Source organism: Lucilia sericata, unplaced genomic scaffold (genome assembly GCF_015586225.1).
Source record: "Lucilia sericata isolate MDLA Ls3-8-SP2 unplaced genomic scaffold, ASM1558622v1 Contig001359F_arrow, whole genome shotgun sequence".
In the NCBI taxonomy this organism is placed as follows: Eukaryota; Metazoa; Arthropoda; class Insecta; order Diptera; family Calliphoridae; genus Lucilia; species Lucilia sericata.
This window is the reverse complement of record NW_023995303.1, coordinates 1-19,513: the sequence shown is the minus strand read 5'-3', so window position 1 is coordinate 19,513 and position 19,513 is coordinate 1. Positions and strand designations below refer to the sequence as shown.

The window sequence follows — 19,513 nt, the reverse complement described above, 5'->3', positions numbered from 1 at the left end:
AGTTTTCTCTAGCAAAGCCAAAAATAAGCACTAATATATCACTAAGTCATTACTAAACACCTTCTAAATAATGCAGACGGCATGTACAAGTCATTACCAGAAATTTCTTGAATATTTATACTTTATAAATTATTATACTAACTAACTAACTAACTAACTAACTAACTAACTAACTAACTAACTAACTAACTAACTAACTAACTAACTAACTAACTAACTAACTAACTAACTAACGAACTAACTAACTAACTAACTAACTAACTAACTAACTAACTAACTAACTAACTAACTAACTAACTAACTAACTAACTAACTAACTAACTAACTAACTAACTAACTAACTAACTTAATAACTAACTAACTAACTAACTAACTAACTAACTAACTAACTAACTAACTAACTAACTAACTAACTAACTAACTAACTAACTAACTAACTAACTAACTAACTAACTAACTAACTAACTAACTAACTAACTAACTAACTAACTAACTAACTAACTAACTAACTAACTAACTAACTAACTAACTAACTAACTACCTTACTAACTAACTAACTAACTAATTAACTAACTAATTAACTAACTAACTAACTAACTAACTAACTAACTAACTAACTAACTAACTAACTAACTAACTAACTAACTAACTAACTAACTAACTAACTAACTAACTAACTAACTAACCAACCAACTAACCAACTAACTAAAGAGGAATACTAGTATCTCGGTGATGGATTCATCATATTATCCCATCGAGCCAGTTATCCTGACAATTCCTGAGTTCAGGCACCAATATTACCCTTATCCTAGGATGTGTTAAGTTTTTCTTTAATAGCAGATATTTCTATCTAAAGAAAACTACAATTGTTAGGCGATCTGAAGTATAGCATAATCCCAATCTCTTTATCGTGCCGTCAGAGAACACTTGCACCAGAGAATGGGTGGAACTCCGAACCTAAATCTCTTTATGGTTTGTCAGGTTCGAGGTGTGGTGATATTCCGTTTTGGGTGTCATAGAGTGCAAAGTTTTGAACTAAAGAGTTTAATTAGCTAATGCTAAAAGGACCAGTGGGAATATGAACCAGGGACTTCGTGTTTGTTTGTCAACTATTGTACTCACTTAGCTATTTTATTGCGGATCAAATAATGGTTTTCACATACAAATACAATTTGGTTTTCTCTAGCAAAGCCAAAAAAATAACCACTAATATATCAGTAAGTCATTATTGGACTCCTTATAAGTAATGCAGACGGCATGTACAAGTCATTACCAGAAATTTCTTGAATATTTATACTTTAAAAATAATTTTATTTACAAATTTCCTTTGATTAAATCTTTCCTAAGTTTGAAGAGCTTTTATTTAATCTATTATGCAAATTATAATCTCTGATTAGTAAAAGATACTTTTTGTGTCTAATTTTATTTGTATAATATAAATAAATATTTATTTTGGTAACCACATACACAGCTACCTATATATATATACATACGTAAATAACATTATATTCTTAAATGTGGAAATTAGGGTTTACGTTGAAGCAAAACTAAACAGTTTTGATTATTATTTAAGAAAAATTCTTAATCGTGTGGAAGATATGCTTTCCAAAACATATATATCTCTTCGTAGTTTATTTTGGATCTGGGCAAGTATTATGATGGCATTATTTAAGTTCTTTCGAAAATGTTGAATAATGGAACACCCTATTCTATATCCTTACAATAATAATAATATATTATGTTTAGTTAACATTGTTATCTCACATGAATATGAAAACACATTTTGCAAATTTAGCAAACAAACATATTTGGAATTTTTATAAAGTTAAACTTAGTACATATTTTATGGAAATCGATGAACAATGTTGCTGGTAATAAAATAAATAGAAATTTATTTAGAAATAATCACAAAATGTTATTATTTTTAAAAGGAACAAAAAAATGAAATAAATTAAGTAAGAGTTCTACTCTTCAACAAAAAAAAAAAAAAATAAAATACGTAAAAAGTACCAGAAAGTCCCTTTTATAGATTTTAAGTTTGCATTTCTAGGTCTAGTATTATAAGAGATTAAAAAAGTACCAGTTGAAGAACGACAAAATTCGAAAATGTTTACTGTTATAAATTTCCTCACCTTTTGGAGAATGAAAAAGTACCTAAAGTTCCCTTTTAAAAGTTCTCACTTACTCCGGGCTCTACATGCTTAATTTTATGTTTCCAGGCTCAATATTATAGAAAATTCTAAAAGTACCTTTTGAAGAACGAAAAACTACCAAAAAGTCCAAATTTTATAGGTTCTCACATACCTACTCCGGGCTCTATATGCTTAATTTCATGTTTCAAGCCAATAAAAACGCGCAGCTTCATCCGTATCGTGTTTTATAAACAAGCAAGTTGTTGTTTATTATTTCTGCCTCATCATGTACCAATATGGCGCGATTTTGCTGATTTTAAATAGGATTCTTCCCGAAGGAAGAAGACCCCAGATATCTGCGAAGGAATCTCGCAGATATCTGGGGTCTTCTGAAAACTGACCAACACAGACATCCCTCCAGGGGCATGTTACCCTGATGAAAGACCCCATCTTGGTATGAAACCGTGCTACCAATACCTCTAGTTTGACGGGAATATAAACTGGTGATGATCAAATGTATCCTCGGCCTTAAATGGAATGATTTGGCATGTGGATGAACCAGAGAACCACATAATCTGATACTACGGGTGGCCAGTTGCCCCCAGGTCTTTGTCCTAGTTGGTCAGTTGGTTGAGGTTCCACCGGGTTTCACGTAGTGGCTGTGGTTTAAACCCAAATTCGAGGGAAGAGAATGTCGGTTAAAAGACTGATGCACGGTGAAATCAATATTTTGGGATAAGTTCGGCGCTGTTGCCGAAGTCAACAGATATCCCAGAAGGAGTGACGAACTCATTTCCGACGCTTAGTCTCACAAGCGAGTCTTCAAAAAAGCTCACCCTATGGGTGAAAAAGACCACCGTGAAATTAGGCCAACACGACAGGAGTTCACGTAAAGCACTTCGACATTAATACACACAGCCAGACAGACATACGGACAGAAGGACATGGCTTAATCGTCTCCGCTATTTATAAAGATCTAGAATATAGTACATACCTGCAGGGTATAAAAACAAGGTTTAAAAGAAGTACTAGAGACTTAGCAGACCCGTCTTTTCGAAGTAGAATTTGGAATAGGGTTTAGAGTTATAAAGATTTATACATGTTTGAAAAGGTACCAAAATCTCTTTTGTTACAAATTTCCACCTCCAAAATGTTTGAGTTTCAAGAAAGTATCAATCCAGTCATCTACTTTCTTTCTTTAAGATAACGTACGACCCTAATGTATGAATATGAACAAATAAAGCTATAACGAGGTATGAAGGAGAAAATCCAAAAGAATAGTGGTGTGAGAAAAGCATGTAGAAAATAAGCTATATTAAAAAGGAAAAGACAACTACCCATATGAAGTATGTAATTCGTGTAACACACTTGCCAACCTGCTAAAATATGTAAAAAGTAGTCTTTTGATGTGTCTTTCGTAATTATTGGTGTGAGCAAATATAATGTATGTCTGTTATGGGTTTTGTATAAGTTGTTTGTTTTTATGATTTCAGCATTATTTCACACGCATTAAATATTAAAACTTACAAAGGTAGTTTTGTTTATTACGAGGGAAGAACGAAATAAAATTAATATAGATTTAATGATTTTGATATAAAAATGATTCGCTGGGAATTTATTACAACGATTCCCCTGGATATATAAATTTCCCTGGTTGGGGACTTAATCCAGTAGGAACTTAATTGATCCACTATAATTGCTTGCAGAGTCGACAAAATACTGTGGCCCAGTTTTTCGTGGAAAGGACCTTGACTTTCTTGCCCTTTGATAGATATTCGTTAAGGCTTATTAGAGAAATCTTATTGGTACAACACACGTAATAGTTGTTGCAAAAGTCGTTTACGTGAGGAAGAAGAATCGGTACAACAACTTTCGTTTGATTGTGAAATTTCTTAGATTTCGATTTATAAAAATCGTCTTCCGATCCGTAATAGGTCGAAAAAAGGAGAGAAGTCGCATTCAAAAAAATATTTTTTATATTACAGACAGACATAGTTAGAGCATTCATATAAAAGTTTTGGAGCTTAGGACAATTATGGAGCAATTAACATTAATTTAAGGCCAAGAACATATTAAGCCAATTTCGGATATCTGTCCAGCAAGGGTATTCTGCATAGACCCAAAACAAACTATAGTCGGATGTATGGTATACACTTCAAGGAGGGAGCAGAGCGTTGACCGGTCGATTTTCGGTCAAACCTCGCTTCAAATGAAACAAATGTATTTGAAGGTATAGTGTGGTACGATTTTAGTAACCAAATATAGAAATCACAGCAGATCTTGACGCTATGATTCAATGCGTACATTTGGAAAATGTCGTATTTCATAAATATCTTGGAATGAACTTTAATTTGAAATAAGAACCATTTCCATAATTAACCTTAAATTTTTTATAAGAAATAAAATACGTTACTCTCAATGAAAACCCCTTTAGATTATGAGTCCCGCGATCACCTTATTAGGTCTGGGAATAGCTGTCTTTTTAATTGGCACCCAATTTTGGAAAGCACTGCTGTTCTGTCTCCTGGCAAGTGAGTGAAATCCTCCTCACTTTTAGGATTTGACTCCTCAACGTTACCTCAACTAATGAAGCTTTGAGTACCTTTTCGGGCTTGTTTTAACAGCCCTTCCAATCGGCACCTTCCCAATTTTGAAGATGACAACTTTAGAGGCGAAATAACCTCTACATTTGTACTTGTCAAGATTAGCCATGTAGATCTGGTTGATATCTATTCAGCATTTCGGCTTCCACGAATTTCCATTATACACTCATTAGCCAATTTACTGATTTATTCTTGTATGTAGACAGTGGACTTTAAGAGCACCGGAAGATGCCTCTTCTTTACCAGTCCCAGCTTAGCGCCGTCCCAGCCATCATATTGGAGAGATGCCAACCTTATAAACATCACGCCCATGCTCTATTGGGTGCTTACCCTTCGAAGCTATTGCGTGTTCAGATCTTCTACCTTTCTCTGTTGGTTTATTGGAATTTTGCCTGTTGGATACGTCATCGTATATTGAACGATCGTCCCGGTGTCTTCTCTTGGCAGCTTTGACGTATGCAAGATGGCGGCTCTTTTCCTTTTCCATCGTCTAACTAATCCTTTTTTGTTTTTCGGGGCCTCTTTAGAGACCCAAGGTTTTCGTTTTCGGAATATCTGGGTTGGCGTTGTTAACCTTACATACCTTCGCAGGATTCCGACTTGGCTTCGACTGTATATTAGAATATGAGGAGCTCTTTTTCTGTTTTTGGTTTATTCTCAGTTGTCAACTCTCGTGAGACCTAATCTTATTTGCCTGGGATATTGAGAGAGAATCCGATTTTTCCTTAAGCGTGTCACTATGATTTCCTTAAGCATCTTCTTAAACTTCCTCCTCTGTGCTCCAGAAAGCCATTTTTTCAACAATGCTATCACTCCATTTGCACATCCACCATTTGCTCCATTTCATCCTTTTTGGGATTCGCTATGATGGTGTTCAGAGTCGGAACACTCACCTATGTTTCAAGGCTTAGAGCTCGCTCCGAGTACATCCTTATTAGGGTTCTATAAATCGACTTTCGAATAATCGAACAATCGACTTTTTGTGGAAAAAAGTCGAAAAGTCGAAGTCGACAATTTTGTTCCAAATAAGTCGATAACTCGACTATCGTCTATGAAAAAAGTCGAAAAGTCAACTTTGTAAATAAAAGTCGAAAAAAGTCGATAAGTCGAAAAAAGTCAAAAAGTCGTAAAAAGTCGAAAAAAGACAAAAAAGTCGAAAACTCGAAAATAGTAGAAAAAAGTCAAAAACTCTAAAATAGTCGATAAAAGTCGAAAATAGTCAAAAATTCGAAAAAAATCGAAAAGTCGGAAAAAGTCGACTGTTTATACTATACTAAACTATATACTATATATATAACCACTATACTAGTCTAAAAGTCGACTTTTAATTAAATGAAAAAAGTCGAAAAGCCAAAAAATCGACTTTTCATAAAATGCAAAAAGTCGAAAAGACGACTTTTAACTAAATGCAAAAAGTCGAATATTCGACTTTTCGTTTCAACTATAGAACCCTAATCCTTATCTGTCAACCCTTTGTTTTTGCCAGTGACATGCTGTACACTTGACGCATTGTCCGCCATGGAGGATAAGATACCTACCTCCGTCGTAGAGCATATCAACACTTGCCGCCGCTACTGGGTGCCAAATCGAAGCTCCAACGCGGCCAATTGGCATCGCCAAAAAGGTGCAAAAGATCATTTATATGATAAGCTGTGTGGCGCTCAAGGCAATCAGTGGGTTATCTTCTTTTTCAGCTCAGAATAAGCACGTTATCATGGATCTGCAGCACCCAAACAAACATATCAAACTGACAAGACAGTCACCGGGGAAAAACTTTTTATCAACAAACGCTCAATAAACGAGTTTGAAATATTAAAGTCTGCAGAGGTATGATACTATCTGATAGTCGAAACTTAGAATAGTAAAAATCGATCAATAATGAAATCACCATTTTTATTTTAATTTTATAAAATGTGTATATTTTAAACTACATTTTAAAGTCACATAAACTTTGTATTAAACGCATTTCTCGTTCCAATGCCCCCAATAGAAGTTTTTTCTTCCGAACACAAAAATACATAAAACAAACCATTTAATGACTTTTATATGTACCTAGTTACTTTACACAGAGGACGTGTTGGTTACAAACATTTATAAAAATTTAGATTGCATGTAGAACCCGCCATAAAAATACGCGGTGTTGGTGGCGACAAGTAGATGATGATGACGATATATACAAGAGAGAGAGACAGAACAAAATCGTTAGACATCGAGTATATAAACATAAACAATCTACTACTTCTTAGGAATACGTACTAACTGAAGGTTAAAATTATATAATGGCGGTAGTTTATGAGTCATTTATTTATCCTTAGACAAATGTTATTATATGTGGCGTCTAAAACTAATACAAACAACAACTGCTACTTACAGTTAGTATATATTTAAAATGGCTACTGATTATGTGTGGAGATAAAATGCATGTGTATGTGTATAGGGTGTTCCAAATATTGATTTTAAAGATTAGGAAAATGCTTCTAGAGTTTGTAAATATTTTCTAATTAAATGTTGCTTAAAAAAACAAATAAAAATGTGTAAGTATTTACTCCCACCAAGTCTCTTATTTATTGGCAAAAAAAACTCAAGATTGAATTCACCCAAAAATTGTCTAGTCCTTTGCCAAATATTTAAAGTAGGCGCCACAAAAATTTTAATTACATTCAATGTAATAAAAAAGTACCAAAATGTTCCTTCTTATAGATTCTTATTGATTAAATTCTTTGGTGATCTTGCCATGACCGTCTGTCTGTCTGTTGAAAGACCACACGGGAAGAGCTAATAGGCAGAACTTTTGCATAAATCCTCTCCAAAGATAAGGTTTGTTTGGTATTGGAAATGAGCAATATCGGTTCACGATTTCACTTAGCCTACATAGAATAAAGATAGTCATCAGAAAGTTTCATAAGGAGGAATCGTAATCAAATTTTACTTAAATCAGTTATATTATATTGTATAGAGGACATTGGAACATAATTAACCCTACACATCTCTTCGGGGTGCACGTGGTGGCTGTGGTTTAAATCATATAATTCGGGATAAGTTCAGTACTGTTGAAGAGACAACAAATATAAGCGTTGGAAAGAGTTGGTCTTAAGTGTATATGACACAGAATGGATATAGGGTATATGGAACACATACCTAGAGCAACTGTGTCGGATGTTCTCTATGAGTGTGTCGAATGAATGAGAAGTATGCTGGATTGAATGGTGATGGATAAAAGGAATTTTCCTTCCTTGTCCAGGTATGTTTAGTGTTTACTCTGTTCATACCAGATTTGCCACCGTGTGTTCTCTGTGAATAAGAGCAAGTCCTCGGCTTATTTGATGGATTCATGTTTCGGTTTACCCAAAACGTCTCTAGGTGCTTTTGCCGATTCAACAGTGGCCATCATATCTGCGAGGTTGAAAACGGAAGTGATGTTTTTGCATCATCTAGATTAAATAGCTCGAGTACCCACAGATAATGAATATATACTGTTTAGTATTCACCCATGTCGCCAATAGAAGTGAAAATTTTGTTCCCTTGAAATTTTCATTCCCCTCGAAGGGAAAATTGCTATCGTAAACTTGTTGTGAACAAATCATTCACAATAGTTGATTTTATATGCAACAGCTGTTCAATGTTTACAAAATTCAATCAACAAATTTCACAACAGGGGATTTTTTTTTCACGACAAAAAAGTTAGTGAACGAAAAAAGTGAAAAGGGAATATATTTCAAGTGAAATGATGATTGGCGATTTTAATTTATTTTCTGCTCACTCTATTCTCCACGATTCACAATCATAGAATGACATAGCTTTTTTGGGCCGCCTGTTTAAAGGCAACAATTTAAGTTTTCAAAAAACTAAATACATTTGCATAAAACACACAATGACACAAACACATTCTAGGCTAAAACACTATATTTTGTAACAATTGCAAAAAATTTATATTTAATAGAGGTAAATGAACTCTATTGTATACAATTGTTTGAAATCTCCTTATGTGTCACTATTGTGGTAAAAGAAAAATTATATCGATTTAATATTAAGTTTGTGAAATTGTGTAAAAATAAAAATGCAAGAACAACTGTAACGCAATTTGTTAATATTTATTGTAAGTTTTGACTTACCCATGTCTCTTTATTGCTGTCCGGTTCAACAAATATTAAATGTGTTGCTGTTAAATATAATGTACCAACAATTGGATTTTTCGTATTATAACGATCAATCATGCGAACATTTTCAACCTGAAAAATAACAGAAATGTTTAATGAATTATTATACTTTTAATTGGCAATTAATTAATTGATTTTGTTTAAGAGAAAAACTGCTGATAATGATTTTTCGCCAGCAAAATAAAATAAATAAATAGAATTATTGTAAGAGTTTTGTAACCTATGACCCTTAATATCTCGTTTAGTGTAAATGACATTTATGGTGAATTTTCCTAATTAATGATGATAAGAAACTGTATAAATTTAACACATTTTAATAATATAGACTGGTCTATAATCAAGATTATAGACTAACTATAGTCTTGACTATAGAAATGTTTATAGTTATGACTATGCTATAGCCAAAACTTTTTATTATTCTATAGTCAATACTACAGTCAAGACGTTAGATTATTCTATAGTCAAGACCTTAGATTATTCTATAGTCAAGACTATAGACTATTCTATAGTAAAGAATATAGACTATTCAATGGTCAAGACTATAGACTATTCTATAGTCCAGACTATAGTTCAAACTATAGACTTTTCTATAGTCCAGACTATAGACTTTTCTATAGTCCAGACTATAGACTTTTCTATAGTCCAGACTATAGACTTTTCTATAGTCCAGACTATAGACTTTTCTATAGTCCAGACTATAGACTTTTCTATAGTCCAGACTATAGACTTTTCTATAGTCCAGACTATAGACTTTTCTATAGTCCAGACTATAGACTTTTCTATAGTCCAGACTATAGACTTTTCTATAGTCCAGACTATAGACTTTTCTATAGTCCAGACTATAGACTTTTCTATAGTCCAGACTATAGACTTTTCTATAGTCCAGACTATAGACTTTTCTATAGTCCAGACTATAGACTTTTCTATAGTCCAGACTATAGACTTTTCTATAGTCCAGACAATAGACTTGTATCATTGTAGCCTTGAACTTGCTCATTCTGAGGAAGCTTTTCGTTAGGTTTACGGGTTATTAGCTAACAGTCCAATACTGGCCTAGATTTCTGCTTATGAGCTGATATCGCCCTAATTGCCTTCTGGCTTTAGATTAATATGTTAACCTCTTTTGGTGTCATATTTATTCCACTCCAGTTGACACATTCTGTTATTGCAAGGAGTATACTCCGTTTTCTCTGTTTTCAATGTAGATGCCAGGTACGTTTTGTCTACAATATTAGAGGCATCCATGGAGCAACGTATTCCTACGGGTATTTATTCTAAGCTGATCGACTATAATGTTCTACATGGTATCAGTGACTCAAAGTTGCATACATATTCTGTCTCTGACAAGCGTTCCCTGCACCTCCGTTATTTTTGTATAGCCTTCCAAAATGAGTAAATATACTTTGATGACGTGCCCTATTACTGTCTGTATCAATTCGCCTAAAGATAAGAACACTTCAGGGTCTAGAAATGTTAATATTTCCGATTTCAGTTAAAAATTTAGCCAAAATTGAAAGGCACTAGATCGTAAAACTTAATATATTTTGAACTAAAGGATATATCCTACATATAAAACTATCTGAATAATCAATTTTTCTTAAAATCCGTAAGTTTTTGCAATAGGTTTTTTTCAGATATATATTTTTCTTTCATACTCACTTTCTTCAATACTAAAAAATCATTAAAAAATATAGGTGGATCTGTAAATTCCTCTTCAATCCAGGAAACAACTTTATCGGAGACAAACGGTGGTACTGGTACACCCCAAAGGCGTTTATTTTCGGGTTCTTCCGTTTCCGGTGAAATATTGTCGAAACTTAAGCGTAAAGCAGAAGTTGGCGACAATTGTCGCTCGATTTCATTAAATTTATTCATAAATTTTGTAAAATCCATTATATCAAATAAAAATAAATATTTTCTTTGCGTTCTTTTCACAGTTATTGACCAAGACCACCACCAGAGAAGGTGTAAATATTGATTTAGTAATTTGTGTATTTCATGTAGTAGAAGTAGCCATCAATACTAATGATAATAGAAAAAATAGGGTCACGTGAATTGAGAAAAACTTTTGTACTTTTTTTCTTAAAGTTTTTTTTTATTTTTTTTTTTTCACTTTTATGTGTAACAATTTAATCAAATACAGAATTTGAAATTATATAGCAACACCTTAGACAATCATCATCCACAAATATACACAGAAAAACACTTTCACTTTATATCATTGACAATACGAAAATTTCACTCCCTCATACATGGACCCACAACTCGCTCTCAAACTCCACTTTTTCTTTTACATTGATATTGAACCAGAGCAACAACAACAAGGAAGTAATAGCAACAAAAATAATGTCTCTAGGTTATGACGTCGTTCACAAGTTTAAAAGTGTATGTTTTTCAATCAAATATTGCTATCCTTTTCATTTCGTGTTTGTTGTTTGAAAGGATACAAAAAGATGTTGTAGAAAAATAAAACACAAAATAATTCCTTTAGTATACAAAACTTTCCGTGCACGATTTTCCGTTGAATACAAAACCGTCTTGTCCGAGGTTCAACTAGAAACTTATTGTTTTCATTTGTATCTCATTGTTAATTTAAGTGTCTAAGGTTTTGCTTAACATAATATTTGTAAAAGGGAAATTTTGCTTTTATAATTAAGAGAAATTTTCTCTTTCTACAATTTAAGAGAGACGGAGTTTAGTATTGAACTTGAAATTAATAAATTTATTATTATATTTTATAGGAAAGAGAGTTTTCTTGTTATATTTATTAATTTGAAGACCCCGTTTTTGTCTAAATACAGTGTTAGGATAAGCACTTCAAATAATGATGTTAGTCAGTGTCTATCTTTAATCCGAAATCTAAAATGAGACTCTGTGGCCTAAACTTTAACTTCTGCTGAAACCGAAAGCATTATATACAAATCAAAACCTTCTAAACCTCTTGGTCCTGATGGCACCTCCATACTAATATAAAAGAAACTTAAGTAATTGAATATCCCACTAATCTTCTCGAACTCTCGATTCGCCAGCTGGAGTTAACGATTATCATCACCAATAGCAAAGGTATTAGAATCACTACTATTACAATTCCTTCATTGCATAGCAGCACGAAAGCTTTAAACTTGATAACTACACAGATTGTCAGCGGTCTCCATTCAGCAGCGATCGTGTCAAACCACTATTATTACAGATCTAGACATATCAAAATGCTTTTGATAATGTCCATCATCCATCAGCCTTTTCACCAACGTAAGTTACTTTTAAAACTAAGGAAGTAAGGATGGAAGACGACACCTTCTTCGAAGACAGAAGATTTAAGGGGTAATGGTTTGACTTCCTCCTTCACTTCTCTTCGTCCGCCATCATACCCAGCAAGTGTAACCTCGAAATAAAGTCCTAAAAGTATTTGCTGTTTTCTGCTGGAGCATGAACACTAACGACATGGACACTATCAATCTATAGTGTAACCAGAAATTGTTGAGAAATGTGAGACATTAATCCAATATAAGAGATTGAGGTTAAGCGGAGCATTAAAGCAAGCATCTTTGGGAATCTTTTGGTTACACGGATGAATCTAAATTGAGAAGACACAACAGGTCTGGGGATCTACGCGCAAATCGAGATATACTGCAGTCTTTCTAATCTTAACAGTCGTTTCCAGACGAAAATCCGTGCCATCATGGAATGTCTGAGTGCTTTACGTGAACAACTGCCGTGAACTGCATCAACTGGGTAAACTTGAGTACGGTCTACCATGCACCCCCTATGACATCAATGAAGAACAGTTCCATTCTCTGATCATAACGAAAGGCAACCTGAAAAATGCTTAACCTGGCGACCTACTACGCGAAGAGTAAGTTATACTCAATGGGTGCAGGACTCCAGCATAAGTAGCTCTGTAACATCACTGATGGCAACAGACTAGACTATAGACTAGACTATAGACTAGACTATAGACTAGAATATAGACTAGAATATAGACTAGACTATAGACTAGAATATAGACTAGACTAGACTAGACTATAGACTAGACTATAGACTAGACTATAGACTAGACTATAGACTAGACTATAGACTAGACTATAGACTAGACTATAGACTAGACTATAGACTAAACTATAGACTAGACAATAGACTAGACTATAGACTAGACTATAGACTAGACTATAGACTAGACTATAGACTAGACTATAGACTAGACTATAGACTAGACTATAGACTAGACTATAGACTAGACTATAGACTAGACTATAGACTAGACTATAGACTAGACTATAGACTATACTATAGACTAGACTATAGACTAGACTATAGACTAGACTATAGACTAGACTATAGACTAGACTATAGACTAGACTATAGACTAGACTATAGACTAGACTATAGACTAGACTATAGACTAAACTATAGACTAGACTATAGACTAGACTATAGACTAGACTATAGACTAGACTATAGACTAGACTATAGACTAGACTATAGACTAGACTATAGACTAGACTATAGACTAGACTATAGACTAGACTATAGACTAGACTATAGACTAGACTAGACTATAGACTATAGACTAGACTATAGACTAGACTATAGACTAGACTATAGACTAGACTATAGACTAGACTATAGACTATACTATAGACTAGACTATAGACTAGACTATAGACTAGACTATAGACTAGACTATAGACTAGACTATAGACTAGACTATAGACTAGACTATAGACTAGACTATAGACTAGACTATAGACTAGACTATAGACTAGACTATAGACTAGACTATAGACTAGACTATAGACTAGACTATAGACTAGACTAGACTATAGACTAGACTATAGACTAGACTATAGACTAGACTATAGACTAGACTATAGACTAGACTATAGACTAGACTATAGACTAGACTATAGACTAGACTATAGACTAGACTAGAGACTATAGACTAGACTATAGACTAGACTATAGACTAGACTATAGACTAGACTATAGACTAGACTATAGACTAGACTATAGACTAGACTATAGACTAGACTATAGACTAGACTATAGACTAGACTATAGACTAGACTATAGACTAGACTATAGACTAGACTATAGACTAGACTATAGACTAGACTATAGACTAGACTATAGACCGTTTTGGATATTAACAGACACTACGCGGATCCCAAAGGAATCTCAACCAACTGACCAGATAGGACAAAGTCCAGAGATTATTCTACCGCTCTGGGTAGACCTTATTTAAAATCATTCCAAGAAAAGGCCGAGGATACATTTGATCATCTCCAACTCATAGTCCTGGCATACTAGAGGTAACGGTAGCACCTTTTTTGCCCGGGAATTGCAATAAACCAAAAATGGAGATTTCACCAAGGTAACATGTCCCCAGGGGTGTAATCATGAAATCTGTGAAATGGTTTGGATTCATACATATATATGGCATTTGGATATATCAGTCCTTAAACCAACATTCTTTCCCCACGGTTTTTGATATTAAACCACAGCCACGTGGATCCCAAAGGAATCTCAAACAATTGACCAGATAGGATAAAGTCCTGCGATAATTCTGCCGCTCTGGGTCGACCATATGTAAAATCATTCCAAGAAAAGGCCGAGGATACATTTGATCATCACCAATTCATAGTTCCGGCAGACTAGAGGTTTTGCCCCGGAATTGCCATGACACCAAGATGGAGATTTCACCAAGGTAACATGTCTCCGGGGGTGTAACCATGAAATCTGTAAAATAGTTTGGATTCAATATGGTTCCAACAGAGGTGAAACATATTTTCTGACAGAAGGTAATTAAGCTGAAGGCTGTATTCGACTGTAAGGAAGATATAACTCTAAGATAAACGGCAATGAAAGAGCGATTGTACAGGATATAAAGGGAATAGAGGTTGAAAAGTTAATATACAAAAATTAGGGAGATGCTAAATGATAAGCTTTAAACTAAGAACATATTTGACTGTAAGAGAACCATATTCGAATACACTTCCAGAGGAAAGTTTGTGTCATATGGATACCTGGACACTCGGGAATAATGGGCAACAAAAGTGATGTGAACTCAAGGAAGTTTTCCTGAATTTAAAACCGTACGATGCAAAGAGGGCCGAATATGAAATATTGCCTAAATAGTTCCTTATGATAATTTCAAATGACACGAAATCTAAAGGTCGAATGTGAACCCGTCGAAGACTGAATCTTCTCTATAAAATGTATGAATTCCCGTATATATTAAACTCTGTTTCTGAGAAGCCACAGAATGTACAAGTTTGAGGTTATTTTTATGGTCCGTATTCTTAATGGATACACAGGATTATGGGTAATAGCTATTATTAAGTGGATTGATCAGTATTACAGTTTTCGTATATGTATTTTTCTATAGTCAATTTACTAGTTTTTAGACTAGCTGATTGGTCAGCCTATTTCCCAACAAATATTTTGTGTTAATGTAAAGTGTTATAAAGTCGAATTTGACAGATTATATTTTAATTATAACCAAAATGCGCATTTTTTATATTTAAGATAAAAATCAATTTTGCAAAAAAAAACTGATTTCACTTTTAAAATGCAATGACACACAAAATAGTATCAGTCAATGACATAAAAAATTTAAAACAGGGATGGAAAACTAAAATTAAATATATTTTTAGTTTAAAAGTACTGAAGTACTTTTCGCATGCGTTTTGCCTATTGACTAAAAATTTTAAATATTGAAAATTTATTTAACATGTTCAAAGTATTTCCTTTAAAAATAAAATATATAAATATTTAAAATATTGAAATTAAAAAAAAAAAAACTAAAATATATTGAAAATTTTTTATAGAAAATTTAAGATTTTGTACAAAATGTACAAAATATTGAAAATTTAAAAATATTTAAAATTTCCTTTAAAAAACTAAAAACCTTGAAAGTTTTTTATATAAAATTTTAAAAATATTGGACGTTTTTTTTTTTTTTTTTTTTTGAAAAATATCACAATATTGGAAAATTTTTGGAGTAACTTCAAATTTGTTTTAGAATATTAAAAATATTGAACATTTTTTTTACAAAATTTTAAACATTGACACAATTTTATAGAAAAAATAAAAAAATCTAGTACGTTTTTTGGAAAAACTTAAAAATATTGAAAAAATTGTCTATAAAAATGTAAAATATTGACAAATTGTCTATAAATATTTAGAACATTGAGAGTTTTCGGGAGAAAATTCACTAAAATTTAAAAATATTGAACACATTTTTATAAAAACTTTAAAAATTGTATAAAAAATTCAAATTATTGAAAAAATTTTACAGAAAAGTTAAATATTCAAAACTTTCCGGAATAAATTCAAATATATAGAAGAAATTTTTACAGAAAAATTCAAAATGTTGCTAATTTGTTTATGAAAATTCAAAAAATAGTTCAGTTCTACTTAAGTTCTAGTTCAGTTCTAGTCTAGTTCTAGTTCAGTTCTAGTTTAGTTTTAGTTCAGTTCTAGTTCAGTTCTAGTTCAGTTTTAGTTCAGTTCTAGTTCAGTTCTAGTTCAGTTCTAGTTCAGTTCTAGTTCAGTTCTAGTTCAGTTCTAGTTCAGTTCTAGTTCTAGTTCAGTACTAGTTCAGTACTAGTTCAGTTCTAGTTCAGTTCTAGTTCAGTTCTAGTTCAGTTCTAGTTCAGTTCTAGTTCAGTTCTAGTTCAGTTCTAGTTCAGTTCTAGTTCAGTTCTAGTTCAGTTCTAGTTCAGTTCTAGTTCAGTTCTAGTTCAGTTCTAGTTCAGTTCTAGTTCAGTTCTAGTTCAGTTCTATTTCAGTTCTAGTTCAGTTCTAGTTCAGTTCTAGTTCAGTTCTAGTTCAGTTCTAGTTCAATTCTAGTTCAGTTCTTGTTCAGTTCTAGTTCAGTTCTAGTTCAGTTCTAGTTCAGTTTTAGTTCGGTTCTAGTTCAGTTCTAGTACAATTCTAGTTCAGTTCTGGTTCAGTTCTAGTTCAGTTCAGTTCTAGTTCAGTTCTAGTTCAGTTCTAGTTCAGTTCTAGTTCAGTTCTAGTTCAGTTCTAGTTCAGTTCTAGTTCAGTTCTAGTTCAGTTCTAGTTCAGTTCTAGTTCAGTTCTCGTTCAGTTCTAGTTCAGTTCTAGTTCAGTTCTAGTTCACTTCTAGTTCAGTTCTAATTCAGTTCTAGTTTCAGTTCTAGTTCAGTTCTAGTTCAGTTCTAGTTCAGTTCTAGTTCAGTTCTAGTTCAGTTCTAGTTCAGTTCTAGTTCAGTTCTAGTTCTAGTTCAGTACTAGTTCAGTACTAGTTCAGTTCTATTTCAGTTCTAGTTCAGTTCTAGTTCAGTTCTAGTTCAGTTCTAGTCAGTTCTAGTTCAGTTCTAGTTCAGTTCTAGTTCTAGTTCAGTACTAGTTCAGTACTAGTTCAGTTCTATTTCAGTCTAGTTCAGTTCTAGTTCAGTTCTAGTTCAGTTCTAGTTCAGTTCTAGTTCAGTTCTAGTTCAGTTCTAGTTCAGTTCTAGTTCAGTTCTAGTTCAGTTCTAGTTCAGTTCTAGTTCAGTTCTAGTTCAGTTCTAGTTCAGTTCTAGTTCAGTTCTAGTTCAGTTCTAGTTCAGTTCTAGTTTCAGTTCTAGTTCAGTTCTAGTTCAGTTCTAGTTCAGTTCTAGTTCATAGTTCAGTTCTAGTCAGTTCTAGTTCAGTTCTAGTTCAGTTCTAGTTCAGTTCTAAGTTCAGTTCTATTTCAGTTCTAGTTCAGTTCTAGTTCTGTTCTAGTTCAGTTTCAAGTTCAGTTCAAGTTCAGTTCTAGTTCAGTTTTAGTTCAGTTCTAGTTCAGTTCAAAAACAACCTTTAAACCCTGATATAACAATAAAAAATTCCCTTTTATGGCCAATCCTGCGCAAACCATCACAAGACTTCTTCTCCCTGAGAGCTACATATAAGAATAATTTTGAAGAGAATTTATCTTGCCTAATAAAATGTATATAATTTAATGTACACATTAAGGAACAAATCAAAACCTTACAATGTAACAGCCAACATCCACTGGAAATTAATGTACCTTTGGATTTTCTTACATTTCAGGGTGATACACGAATGCATTTGCAAAATCTTTGGCAAAATCAATAATAGACCATAACAACACCTGTAGATATAAGAAAATGGCCTTAAACTACTGACTGCAACACAGCATCCATTGCCACTAAAGAAGAAGAAAAAATCTTCCATAGAAAATACCTATAATAACATGTTCGAATAGTTAAAATGTCCTTGTACTAAATAAAAATTACATTATGTACATTTATTTAACAACTAAAATACTTTCTAAATGAGTATTTAATATGGAAACAAATGCACATTACTCAGACCCTCTGACAAACCAAAGGGGCAGAAAAACATACAGACAACTTACCTTTGCTAATTTTATATGATCCATATTGTTGGTTTTATATTTTTTTTAATTTGTAATTTATTGTCGTTTTAATTTTCTTTTAATTAAACAATGTAAAAACAACAATAACAAGCTGCTTTTTATTGCTAAAACAAAAAATAAAGTATAAATTTTTGCACCACCTTTTTTTAACAAATTTTTCTAATATGTAGTTGTTTTATTTTCAAACTTTACACTTTTCATATTTTTATCAAGTTATTTATTTAATTAGAACAAATAATTTATTTATTTTCGGTTTTAAATAATTAAACAAAACACAAAATTTACTTTAATTTCTCCGCGAGACAACAAAAAAGAAAATTTTTTCTTTCAAGAGACACGGCAGATGACAAAAAAAAAACAACCACAATTAACGAATTTCAAAATCAAAACAAACTTGTGCAAAAATGCCAACTGTCAATAGGCGAATACATTTTCAAACAGCTGTCAATGTTTCGATTTACAGTGTATGTATAAAATTATAAGTACTGTATGAAGACAGTTTAAAATTCTTATTGGAAATGGAAAATTTGGTATATGTATAGCAAATTTCATTAATCCCATGGCTTAGTTCAAAATATTAAAAATTTCCTACAAAAATTCGACATATAAAAAAATGTTTCCAAAAAATTTTAAATATTGAATAAAAGAAAGTTCATAATATTGAAAAAATCAAATATCAATATTCAAAACATTGAAAATTCAAAATATTGTAAGAAATGTCTATAGAAACTTTTAAAATATTAACTAGAACTGATCTAGAACTGAACTAGAACTGATCTAGAACTGAACTAGAACTGAACTAGAACTGAACTAGAACTGAACTAGAACTGAACTAGAACTGAACTAGAACTGAACTAGAACTGAACTAGAACTGAACTAGAACTGAACTAGAACTGAACTAGAACTGAACTAGAACTGAACTAGAACTGAACTAGAACTGAACTAGAACTGAACTTGAACTGAACTAGAACTGAACTAGAACTGAACTAGAACTGAACTAGAACTGAACTAGAACTGAACTAGAACTGAACTAGAACTGAACTAGAACTGAACTAGAACTGAACTAGAACTAAACGAGAACTGAACGAGAATTAAACGAGAACTGAACTAGAACATAAGTAGTAATTAATAGTTAATTTTGATGAAATTGCAATACATCGGTTAAATGAGAAAATGTTTAAAACCATATAATTAACAGATAAATTAATAACGATGCCTTAGCGATAATAG

General features: G+C 32.6%; 1 protein-coding gene across 2 annotated transcripts in view; it reads right to left on the bottom strand.

The window, feature by feature from the left end:
* Window positions 1–18,630, bottom strand: part of LOC119611095 (myotubularin-related protein 8) — a 41,402-nt gene extending 22,772 nt beyond the window's left edge. The window contains exons 1-2 of one of the 2 annotated variants that reach the window (XM_037966565.1): window positions 18,263–18,630; window positions 8,848–8,964 (exon numbers count right to left, since the gene is read on the bottom strand). In XM_037966565.1, the coding sequence (XP_037822493.1) occupies window positions 8,848–8,964; window positions 18,263–18,286 (141 nt within the window). In that variant the 5' untranslated portion in view covers window positions 18,287–18,630. Of the gene's footprint in view, window positions 1–8,847; window positions 8,965–10,551; window positions 11,459–18,262 lie in introns of those variants that run through there. The other variant, XM_037966564.1, reaches the window with a different exon arrangement.
* Window positions 18,631–19,513: the final 883 nt, after the last annotated feature.